At 33.5% G+C, this 12,022-nt stretch overlaps 1 protein-coding gene and 1 long non-coding RNA gene across 2 annotated transcripts; both read left to right on the top strand.

Annotated features, from left to right (window-relative positions):
• The first annotated feature begins 6,701 nt into the window (after positions 1-6,701).
• On the top strand, positions 6,702-7,473 carry LOC118741531. The gene is made up of 3 exons (XM_036473530.1): positions 6,702-7,028; positions 7,094-7,311; positions 7,449-7,473. Exons 1-3 carry the CDS (start codon positions 6,942-6,944, stop codon positions 7,471-7,473), a joined length of 330 nt encoding a protein of 109 aa, XP_036329423.1. The 5' UTR covers positions 6,702-6,941.
• A 5-nt stretch (positions 7,474-7,478) lies between these two features.
• On the top strand, positions 7,479-11,739 carry LOC118741599. The gene is made up of 3 exons (XR_004993297.1): positions 7,479-7,704; positions 7,860-7,974; positions 9,930-11,739. It is a non-coding gene; the product is annotated as an uncharacterized LOC118741599 (long non-coding RNA).
• The last annotated feature ends 283 nt before the right edge of the window (positions 11,740-12,022 follow it).

Here is a 12,022-nt window from a genome sequence, read left to right as displayed (position 1 = left end):
TTTTTAAAATCGGACAATAACCACGCCCACATTCCATATAACGGTAATTTAGAGAAATACGAAATCTTCTATAAAGCAGTAAATATTAAAGCTAATTTATTCTAAATTGATGCTTGCAACAATTCTTTACCAAGAAATACGTTTATGATAAAATTTTGGAAAATGGCCGTGGCACCGCCCACTTATGATCACATATATGTATCTCGGTAACCGTTCAACCAATTTGTACCAAACTCTGTATGGTTATTGTGCTTGCCACACAAAAGCAAAGCGTTCAAAATTATTGAAATCGGACTAAAATTACCGCTTTTCATATAACGGTAAATTTTAGAAATGCTTGAAACTTCAATATTTCGAAATTTAAGGACGCTGGTTTACTCAAAATTGATAAACCCCGGATTACGATGTAGCGGTAGCTTTCGGGAAGGTGGAAAACATATATTTAATATTTGCGCCGGGTATTTAATGTTCGGCTCCGCCCGAACTTAAACTTTCTTACTTGTTAACTTTTGTTTTTGGTTTTTATTAATTTCAAAAAAAGCATCTGTGAAGTGAAGAACAAAAGCGTGTACAAATGAAAAAATATAACAACAATGTCATTGGAGTATGTTGGAGTAGTTTTGTGCTACTCTCATGTAATGCAGAGATGGAGTATATGGTCCTGCCCTAGGACATCGCAATGTTAATTGGACCATATTTTTTATATGAATTGTGGTTAATTTTGGAGTACCTCTTGGTCCTTCGGGAGTACTCTTTACATGCATGCATGGAGTAGTCGCGATTTTTGCAGGGTAGATACATATATAAGTGTCCGCATATATTTTTTCTCGTCACTTGCTCTGTCGCTTTACTGCAGCAAAACCAAGTTGTGGGGAACACCCTGACGATATGCGTACAATTGAAACCATGGGTTTGAAGATAGCGCAAATTGATGTGAAAATTTCAATTTCATATTAAATATATTTATGTATGCATGTAAATATGTACATATGTAAAAATGTAGTTTCGATTTAAAAAAATCGGATAAAGTTTTTCTTTCGCCATTCATACACCTCTAATTTTAGTATTTATTAAGAAAAACTCAATGAAATTCAAAAACTATCTCTTGCATTTGGTTTTACTCAATACCGATTTGAGCTGTCGCACAGTGTTATAAAAAAAAAGCTATCAATGGGTAGGTTCAGAAGGCGCAGCAGTTGAGCGCAACCGTTGCTAAAAAAAAATTAGTGATCATTATGCGTCTTCTGAATGACTTCATACATTAGCTGTCAAATTCAACTCTCAAAGGTACACACCAACATGTTGTCTCAAATGATCAGAAAAATATTACGATCATCTTACACGCAACTATTCAGTTGATCAGAAGTACGCAACAACGCGTTCAGAAGGTGCAATCGCACCAGTTACTGAGCTGTTGCGCCTTCTGAACGTGCCCAATGAAAATCCGTTTCTCTTGAAATCAAGTTATATGGCTGCGTATGTATGTACATATGTACACATTTCGAAATTTTTTTTATTAGTAAAGACTCTCAAGAAAAACTCAAAATTCATATAAAATTACGCAAAATAAATGGAAAATAAATTTGTTTCTATAAAAAATTTCTTAAATCAGTATGCAGCTCTTAAGAAAAAAATGCTCGTACATCTCGTCGCTACCATGTCCAACTATCGAATGTGAAAGTCGGCACTTTTCAAATTTGCCACTAATAATTTTATTTCTTGTTGTTTTTGACAACTTATTTGTTCGTTAATGACTGCAAAGAGTTTTATAGAAAATTGGAAACGAGAAATAATACTTTCATAAAAATATAAGTACATAAAGAATGTACACGAAAAAAACTGGTCGCACATAACCAAGCATAGCTCGGTTAATCATAACATTAAAATAAAAATCAGTAGACACTTAAAAAGCTGGAAGCATTTTCCACCTTACTGCATCATTTCTTTTTAGTAACAAAAATCAGTGTAGAAACGATGACCAAGAAAGAAATCGATCGCGAGTTAATATAGCGCAAAAAGCTGGAAAATCCCAGCATGTTCCATAACGATATCGCAAAAAAGCTACAATTTCCAAAGTCTACCGTTACTTATGTGCTTAAAAAATGCAATGAATGTTTATCTTTAAAAAGGAACCCTGGTAGTGGCAGAAAAAAAGGATTTGCTTGCGAAATTAAGGCAAAGGAAGTGTTATCTGCTTTTAAGAAAAATCCTGGACTTTCGGTAAGAGATGTCGGCAAAAAATTAAACATGTCGTCTTCGTATATACAAAAAGTATGCAAAACAGCAGGACTACGTTCTTACAAAGTGAATGCAGCACCTAATCGCAACGGTAAGCAAAATTTGTTGGCGAAACAACGTGCTCGGAAATTGTACGACAGTCTCATACAAAAATTTGGCTGTATTGTTATGGATGACGAATCGTACGTTAAAGCCGATTTTAAACAAATCCGGGGCCGCGAATTTCACACTGAAAATAAAAGAGGCAATGTTGCAGATAAATATAAAAACAAAAAGTTTGACAAATTTCCCAAAAAGTTTCTCATTTGGCAGGCAATTTGCCAATGCGGCTTCAAAAGTGATCCTTTTGTAAGCACTGGTACAATTAACCAAGAAATTTATGTTAAGGAGTGTATGCAAAAGCGACTTTTACCTCTTATACGGCTTCATAAAGATCCAGTGCTTTTTTGGCCTGATCTCGCGATATGTCATTACGGAAAAATGGCTTTAGGATGGTAACATAGAAACAAAGTGTATTTTGTAGCAAAAGAGGTGAATCCACCTAATTGTCCAGAGCATCGGCCGATCGAAACCTACTGGGCCGTTATGAAATCCAAACTTCTTAAGACCCACAAAGCTGTAAAAAACGCACAACAATTCAAAAATAAATGGCAGCTGGTTTCCAAGGAAATCACTGAAACTTCTGTGCAAGGGCTAATGAAGGACATAAAGTCAAAATTGCGATCGTTTGCTTATTACAAGGAGAATTAACTCTTTTTTAACGAATTTCAATAAAACTAAGTTTAGATGTAAATATATTTAAATATCGTTGAATTCCATTAATATATTTATGTTTTAGAACGTTTTAACTGTGACCAGTTTTTTTCGTGTACATTCTTTACATAGATTTAAAAAGCTGCTTGAATACAAAAGTTTTATGAAAATGTCACATTAAACAACTGTCTAAATCTACGTTATTTTTTATAAATAAGGCCGTAAACATTTCCTTACATCGTCAATTTCCATATTCTATTTTTACTCTTTCAATTTCAATGACCAGCGCCGCAAACGATATCAACTAGTAGGCTAACAACCAGAATTGAAATTTAATACGCAATTACTTACAGTACTACAAGTATACAGAGAGTAGATTTGCTACTCCCTTTTGGCAGCAGCAAATATCTCTCGTACGCGATGAGAGAAAGTAGAGTACCTACTTTGGTGGAGTAATAGCAAGTTCGTCAAGTATTTACTCTCTCAACGCCAAGCAGTGTATGTATGCGGAAAAAGAGTAACAATGTGTTGGGAGTAGAGTACAATGCAAGGAGTACTTATTGAACGAAATGCAGCAAATACACTTGCGCTGGACTTTAAAAAACATGTACACAACACATACACAAAAACGGCACTCACGTACACAATATATTCACACAAACGGTACTAGGTTGTCTCGCTTTGATTTTGGGATGCTTATAGCCCAGTTATCCATACACTGAGGGAAATAATGCATAGTAAAAACGACTACTTTATATTTGATCTATAGAGGACAACACATTCGTACATACATGCTCTTGAACTCACGAACGGCGCATGTTCATATGTATGTTGAGCGGAGAGAGAACAAGAAGATCAGTGTTGCCAGAACGTTTTGAACCAACCGGCTAAATTGGCAAAAAAAACCGGCTATAAACGGCTAAACTGTTTCAGCTAAATTTCACATGTTTTGTTTAAATAAATCACAAGTAGAAAGACTAGTTCTTGGAGAGAAGTTGCAAATTCAAGCTAGAAAAAAATTGTCCAGCAATAATTTGCAATTAGGAAAAACATATGATTGTGGCACATGGTTGGATTTTTTTGTCGACGATAATTTGAATAAACAAGCTCGTTACATTTAAAAATTTACGCACTAGAGCGATTTTAAAATGAAAAATGTAAGCAAATACTTGGTTACTTAATTAATTTAGTTAATTCCAATGTTTTGAAAGGTGCTCGGCTAAAAAAAAGTGTATTCGTAATCGCAATACAATCTCAACCAGAGTCGATATAGGAAACCCGACAGTTACTACGACAATGAAATTGAAACGTTTGTTGAAGAAAGTCGGACTAACAAAAAATATACATGTAGATCCTGTTTTTCCCCTCCTGAAAGATTTTTTTTAAATTCCACTAGGTGGCCGGGAAACTTGAAAATTCCTGCAAATTTGCGTTCGTGTAGAAATTTGCAAGTTTCTTTACTTGAGAGAGGATTTGGGAGCATTTTTTCTTACTACTTGATATATCGAGTGATATATACAGCTAGATTTTCGACGAACAAACCTATTGTCTTCCCAGAGAGTTTCGATTTACATAGAAATTTGTGCTCTTTTATTTTCATTTTGACGTATTTCAGTGTTGGTTCCTTTAATTCAAGTTGGCCTTCGGTTTTTGGTATTTAAATAAGTTCTCAGCAAAAAAAAAGTTTGTTTAAAAAATAAGAAAATAAGGCATATAGCAAAATAGGCTAAAAACGGCTAATTTTTTTTAACGGTAAACAAATCGGCTGCCGGCTAAATTGAAATTTCTCCGGCTGTTTGCTATCGCAACCGGCTAAATCTAGCCGGAAAACGGCTAAAATGGCAACACTGAAGAAGATGTTGGCATCACGTTCGGACTTCACTCCGATTAATGGAGATTTACTCCGGTTTCTTTAATTTTTTAAATCTACTCCTCCTGACTTAAAACCTGCGCCGTTTTTTCACTTACATTCTGGGCCTATTGGTCCCGTTTTTTGCAATTAATTAAGTGTTTAAAAAAATAAATTTAGATAGAGGTTTAAATAAAGCAGAAAAGGTCCAGGGCCTTATGCTTTTTTTTTAAGATCTGAAATGTATACATATTCTCTTTTATATAAAATACCCATAACTACATAAATATGCAACACATTATTCTTACATTGGTTCGCGTTTTTGTTTTTACGTCAATTGAAAAGTAGTTTAAGTGATTTAGTATTTCCTGCAACTCAGTAAAAGTTTCAGAGTGCTTTTTAGAAGCATGTACATGAGCAATTAAGTAGAAAAATTACTTGCTCATAAGATCTGTCCGATGTAAAATTTAAAAATTATTGATTCGTATGAAAGCGAAAATAAAAATGCAAATCTTATACGAAAATTTTTTTATTACTCCCATTTTTGAAGAGACTTACTCCTAAATCGAGTTACAGTCCTCCGAACACTGGTTTTGTAGTTCGAACAATCGTTTTGTTTGTGCGTAATTCATTTATACCGTTATGATTTTGTAGCAGCTTGTGCTTGATCTAGAAGAATGTCTGAAAAATTAAAAGACATTTTGCATAGTTTTGACTTGGATGAACTGCTGGAAAAACTCACTGGTAAGTAGAAGAAATTTGTATAAAATATTTATTATAAAAACATGTAATATTGATTGTTCTAGAGGCTGGCATTGAATTTCGCCATTTACCTTTTTTTGAGCGAAGGAGATATCGCCGACGCTGTAAGAAAAGTGGGAATAAGAGCCGAATTCCGCGAAAAGCTTTTTTCTTGGCGAAATAAGCAGGTATGTAATGTAGATTTTTTACAAAAACATTGTTATTGAAAGTGCTAGTGTATTTTGTTAATGAAAATAATGCATGTAAGCGATAGAATTGCATCCCTTTGTGCATAAAAGTACAAGTATGCATACATAGGGCCCGTTCGAGGCACGTAATAAAAGCGACATTACTATTGTACTGATGAAAAATGGCAACATTGTTGCAACTGCCCAACTGATAATACATTGCTAGAGATTCACACAGAACGTGATACTTTAATAATTCGCGCAACACTGCGCTTGTGATTGCAACTCGAACAAGCCCATATTTATGTGCGCATTTACTATGTTCATACATATCAGGGAATCACATCAACTCTCCTAACGCTGCGCGCGAGTTATATATATTAACAGCTACACAAAAACACCTGACGGTGAAATTGATAAGTATGAAGAATTCTTGAAGCAAAGTTGAAACATAAAACCATTTCCGGCATATTGCAAAAGTTGTACACAAAAAGAGAAATTGAAAATCAAAAAGACACCAAATTTCCGAGAATTAGTAAATTGGGGAACATATTGATTAGCAAGCAGTTTTATTTTGTTCACATGGAACAAATTGATTAGCAAGCAGTTTTATTAAATTCATGTGCCAAAAGTAACTAGTAAGCAAATATTGTAACTAGAATATAAGCTTCATGTTAAATTGAATAAATAATTTAATTCAGTCTGATTCGAGAGCCCAAACCAAATTGTTGTCTTCTTATTAATCGTGTAAAAGTATTTTTTAAAAACGCCCGGACGCCCGGAATACATTTGAATCGCGAGCCCTAAATTGTTGGTTTCAATTTGCGCTGATGGTATGTATATATGTATGTACATATAGTATATGTGTATATATTTCGAAGTAGTTTTCCTCAGCTTACCAATGGCGCTGATTCCCTCATATGTATGTATGTATGTACATATACATATATGAGTATACGCAAATAGCTTCCGTGCTTCCACAAGCGCTTTGCGTCGCAGGAATAATTCTGCGAGGCTGCTTTTAATCACCCTGCGCTCCTATGAAAATTTTGCGCATTATTAGTTGTATTCACCAAATCAAGCAACGACCGTTGACAACAGCCAGGCCACTTGCTCACTTTGGTGGATACCACTATTGTTAGCGTAATAAAAATTCATACAGCAAGTGCAAGATGTTAATTATGTACGTCATCTTTATTCGGACCTATGATGCTGACATGCTACACAGCAATGATGACCAATGTGAATTCCATTATGTGGTGTGTACTATAAATACATACATTATATGTAATCAGTGAAAAATATTTAAATAATTCGTTTTTAGTCTTTAAAGAGGATACTAAGAGACTGTTCTGCTGGTAGAACCATTCATGATTACTATGAGTGCAACGGACATTTAAATAATAGCCAACGCGATCGGATTATAAACGCTGTTGTGGAACACGTTGTTGCAAATGATATAAAATTAAGGCCCGTCAACTTCGAGCAATTTTTAAAAGACATACAAGTGTTGTTTCCCGAAGAAAAATGTTCTTTGGTAATGCAAAAAATTTTCGATATAATTAAAAATGTTATCAAAACGTTTAATTTAGGTACATACTAATAACTTTTTTAATTTAAGAATATTATTACATTCTGCTGGAAAATTATTTTCAAAATATATAAATAATACCGCAAAGTAAAGAAGAAAAAAGGAACAACTAAATATAGGTGCGATAATTTGGATACCTCAATTCCTGATCTAGCAACTGAGTTTGATGAATCGATTGAAGCTAGTATAAAAGAGGAGTTACGAAGGGAATCATCGGATTGGGAAGTGGTTCTAGATAGATGGGACAGATCTTATAACATTCAACAACGCGATTTATCACTTCTGAGTAGTTACGATTTTATTAAGGAGTGGCCAAAGTTAAAAGACGCCAGAGGCCCCAACTGGTAAGTTCTCTAATTTTATATTGAACATATCACCCGCGTTTTTCACTGTTACGTTAATTCAAAATTTTTGTATGAACTAAAAAGGCTCGCAGTTAATTCTTGCATATCACTCATTTACTTCCATGTATATATAAACTTTTTTTTTTTGTATACAGATAAACTCCGACTTCAAGCGGTTGCATCCTAACAAAGAACATTTATTAACAAGTAAGAAAGTCTAAGTACGGGCGGAGCCGAACATTAAATACCCGTCGCAGGTACCGCCACATGGTAAGCCGCTGTGTATAAATTTTGAGTAAATTAGCGTCCTTAAATTTCGAAATATTGAAGTTTCAAGCATTTCTGAAATTTGCCATTATATGAAAGGTGGTCGTAATTTGAATCTGATTCCAATAATTTTCAACGTTTTGCTTCTATGGGGCAAGCACAATAATCATACGGAGTTTGGTACAAATTGGTAGAACGGTTACCGAGATACATATATGTGATCATAAGTGGGCGGTGCCACACCCATTTTCCAAAATTTTATCATAAACGTATATCTTGGTAAAGAATTGTTGCAAGCATCAATTTTGAGTAAATTAGCTTTAATATTTATTGATTTATCGAAGATTTCGTATGGCTGACTTCCAAAACGTCAATTGCTTTGCATACGTACAAAGTATAATGTCCCATAACGTCGAACTACAGAATGTTGACAATGTACACTTTTCCAAAACGCATTCGAAAAGTTATCGAAACGCATCGCTAGAGCAATCAGCGCATCAGAAACAAAGTTGATGCTACGTTTGTTTTTGGTTAACATTGGTGTTTTAAAAATGCAAAATTCAGAAAAATTGTTCATTTCTAAATTGAATATTTAAAATATGCAATGTATAAGGTTGCAATGTGTCGCAACTCTGCATATACAAACAGTTTGAAAACCGCAGTATAACAGTTTCCAAACATTGTATTGATACGTTTTGGAAGGCAGCCTATTTCTCCAAATTACCGTTATATGGGTGGTAGGCGTGGTTATTGTCCGATTTTAAAAATTTTCGGCCATTTGGTATGCTGTAGCGAGACTAACAACTGTGCCAAGTTTGGAAGAAATTTGTGCAGCGGTTACCAAGATATACACATGTATCCATAACTGGGCGTGGCTACGCCCATTTTCCAAAAATGTATAATATTCTTATTTTTCGTCTAAAAATGATTGTAAATATCAATTTTGAGTGAATAATCTTCAGTAGTTACTAAAATATCGCAGTTTTCGTATTTCGGAAAATTATCGTTATATGGGAGGTAGGCGTGGTTATTGTCCGATTTTGCCCATTTTAAATACCATCCGTCCTACGCCCGAAAGAAGTGCACGTAACAAGTTTCATTAGGATATCTCAATTTTTACTCGAGTTATCGTGTGCACAGACGGACGGACGGACGGACAGACAGTCACCGCTTAATCGATTTCTCTTTTCATTCTGATCATTTATGTATACATTTGTCTATATCTATCTCGATTCGTTTTGCCTGTTACAAACATCCGTTATGTGAACAAAGTTATAATACCCTTGTGCACAAGTGCGCTCGGGTATAAAAACTAAATGGAGTGCTTTTAAACAGAATATTCGAGAATATTACTACTTAAATATTGCCAACGCCGCCTGCAAATCCCTTTTGAAAGACTTAAGTGGTGTGAAACAAATAGGTAATTTTGTATGCATACAGTAAACTACTTAAGTCTAGGCTCGTAGAATTTTTCACAATGCATTGCAAAGTATGCAAAGGTTTTTATTTTAATTTGTTTCCGATAAATTTTTGGAAAGATATAGTTCATATACAAAAAAACATAAAAATTAAATTTCTAAACCTTGTGCAAAATTAAGGAAAATTTAGTGAAATTTATTATACTAAAATTTTATATACAAAACTGATTAGAAAATTGAACATCTATTGAAATTAAAAAAAATTATCAAAAAGCTTTGCATACATTGTAAAAAATCCTCTGTGCTTAGACTTTTGTGGTTGCCTGTATGTCAAATTTAAGAGGTGTTAGAAGCGGAAAATAATGTGCCTTAAGAATAAAAACCAAGCGATTGATTTTTCTTAAAATATCAGACCTTTTACTCGATTTATTCAAATAATTTTAAAGAAAAGCAATTGCGTGGTTTTTATTCATAAGACCTAATATATTGAAATAACAATTTAAAAAATTTTAGTAAACATGTATTTTTTTCCTTGTTTAGACGCTGAAAATTGTGTGCTAACAACGCTAATACATTCAATTCTACCTCCAACCGCTAGATTCCACAACACGTCAGGAGCATCAAAAGCAAAAGCTACAATATTGGACGCGCAAGAGTTCTTTATTATCAAAGTAGAAACTATAGGCAATGTTTATGAAGAAATTCAAAAGTATGTTGACAAATGTTATATGAATTCATTTACAGTTCAACCTTTTATAATAATGGAGGGAACATATTTATCACCTAAAGCCTTTTTTGCTTATATTGATAAAATCATTTACAAGTTTGACTCTTTTATTGAATGTCTGGATTGTACTTTTAAAATATTTCAAGTTTTAAATCTAAAGTATCCCGCAGTTGCTGCCAACGCTTGGACCTTTATTCAGAGATATTTCTTTGAGATCGAAACAACGTCAGATATTAAAACACCTGCTCTGCTGTCGCTTGTAAATTACCTTAAAAATAAATAATATTTATATATTTCAATATGATTTGCTTTTTATGTAAAAAATGTTTCAAACAACCTGCTGTTATATAGCACATTTAAAATCATATCACTCTCTTAAGCAAAGTCATACAAAGATTTGTACTTTTGGTAATTGTAAGCAATTATTTGCATCGTTCGGTAATTTCAAAAACCATTTGCAAAAATGTATGAATGAAAAATTTGAGATTTGTAAAAATATAACTGAAAGCTCAGAAAATGAAGTAATACAGAAAAAATTAACCCAGCCATGTGCTATTGAAAATTTAAGTGTACAAGTACATGAAGGATATAGAGTTTCAAATGAAGATTACAATACATTGGTTTCGAAGCTCCCGAACAATTTATTGTAATTTTCATTAAAATTGTATTCAAAAAGTTCTATGTCTAGAAAAGATGTACTATTTGTACAAAATGAATCGCAAAATCTTTTCAAATTGTTTCAGAATGTTTAAACAACGTTGTAAAAAGAGAGAGTTTAACAAGGCAGATCCTAACTTCAGAGTTAGAACTTCTTTCTAATGTTTGCAGCAATGCCTTTGAAAACATACCATCAGAATATCTTATTATTAAACACTTAAGTAAAACAAATATGTATCAGGGTCCTAAGACTATTATTATTGAAAACGTAATAGCAGAAAATATTGCAAAAGGTATTCCAACATTGTCAGAAAAAAGCGAACTATTGAAATTATGCCATTATCATTTCAATTTAAATCTTTTTTTGAATTAAATGGCGTATTAGATATTGTAGTTGCAAATTCTATGCAATTGTTTAATAACAAGAACATTTGTAATATTGTAAGTGGCACAGTTTTTAAAAAAGCAGTACTTTCTTGTGTTTCAAATGAAATAGTAATACCATACAATATATATTTCGACGATTTCCAAGTAAATAATGCGCTAGGAACGCACACTTTTTACATCTGTGGCTGCTACAATAATTTTCCAACATTCCCTCAATATTTAAGTTCAAAGCTTGACTTTATATTTCATGCTGCTATAGCTACGCAAAATTTAAAGAAATATGGAAATGAGTTAGCATTTAATAGCTTACTAAATGAACTAGTTCTGTTAGAGAAGGGTATTTTCATACAAAACAAAACTGTAAAGTTTTTGTTCACAGCAGTACCTGGAGATAATCTTGCTCTTAATGGGGTATTAGGATTTTCTAAGTCATTTAGTGCGCACAGATTTTGTAGGGCATGTAGAAGATCGAAAGAGGAAACTAAACATGATTTCGTGGAAAAGGCTATTAGGACAAAAGAAAGTTATGCAGCCGATATATTTGAAGGCATTATTTCAGGTGTTTCGGAGGAGTGTATTTTTAATAGACTCGACCATTATCATGTTTTAGATAATTGTTGTTGTGACATAATGCATGACTTGCTCGAAGGGGTTTGCAAATACGATGTTACAAAGATTTTGTTCTCATTAATAGAAGAGAAATTACTCTCTCTTAACATTATTAACAACAGAAACAAGTAAGAAAGGCTAAGTTCGGGCGGAGCCGAACATTAAATACCCGGCGCAAGTATTAAATATATGTTTTTTCACCCTTCCGAAACCTTCCGCTAGATGGTAAGCCGAGTTGTAACAATTTTGAGTA

The sequence above is a fragment of the Rhagoletis pomonella genome, unplaced genomic scaffold (assembly GCF_013731165.1).
Source record: "Rhagoletis pomonella isolate Grant_MI unplaced genomic scaffold, Rhpom_1.0 Rhpom_scaffold_00006, whole genome shotgun sequence".
Taxonomy (NCBI): Eukaryota; Metazoa; Arthropoda; class Insecta; order Diptera; family Tephritidae; genus Rhagoletis; species Rhagoletis pomonella.
This window is presented reverse-complemented; position numbering and strand designations above follow the sequence as displayed.

Coding starts and splice junctions, on each gene's coding strand:
- LOC118741531 (XM_036473530.1), top strand. CDS start 6,942: ATGTTAATTATGTACGTCATCTTTATTCGGACCTATGATGCTGACATG. Junction 7,029..7,093: donor AATGTGAATTCCATTATGTG/GTGTGTACTATA, acceptor ATTCGTTTTTAG/TCTTTAAAGAGGATACTAAG. Junction 7,312..7,448: donor GAAAAATGTTCTTTGGTAAT/GCAAAAAATTTT, acceptor AATACCGCAAAG/TAAAGAAGAAAAAAGGAACA.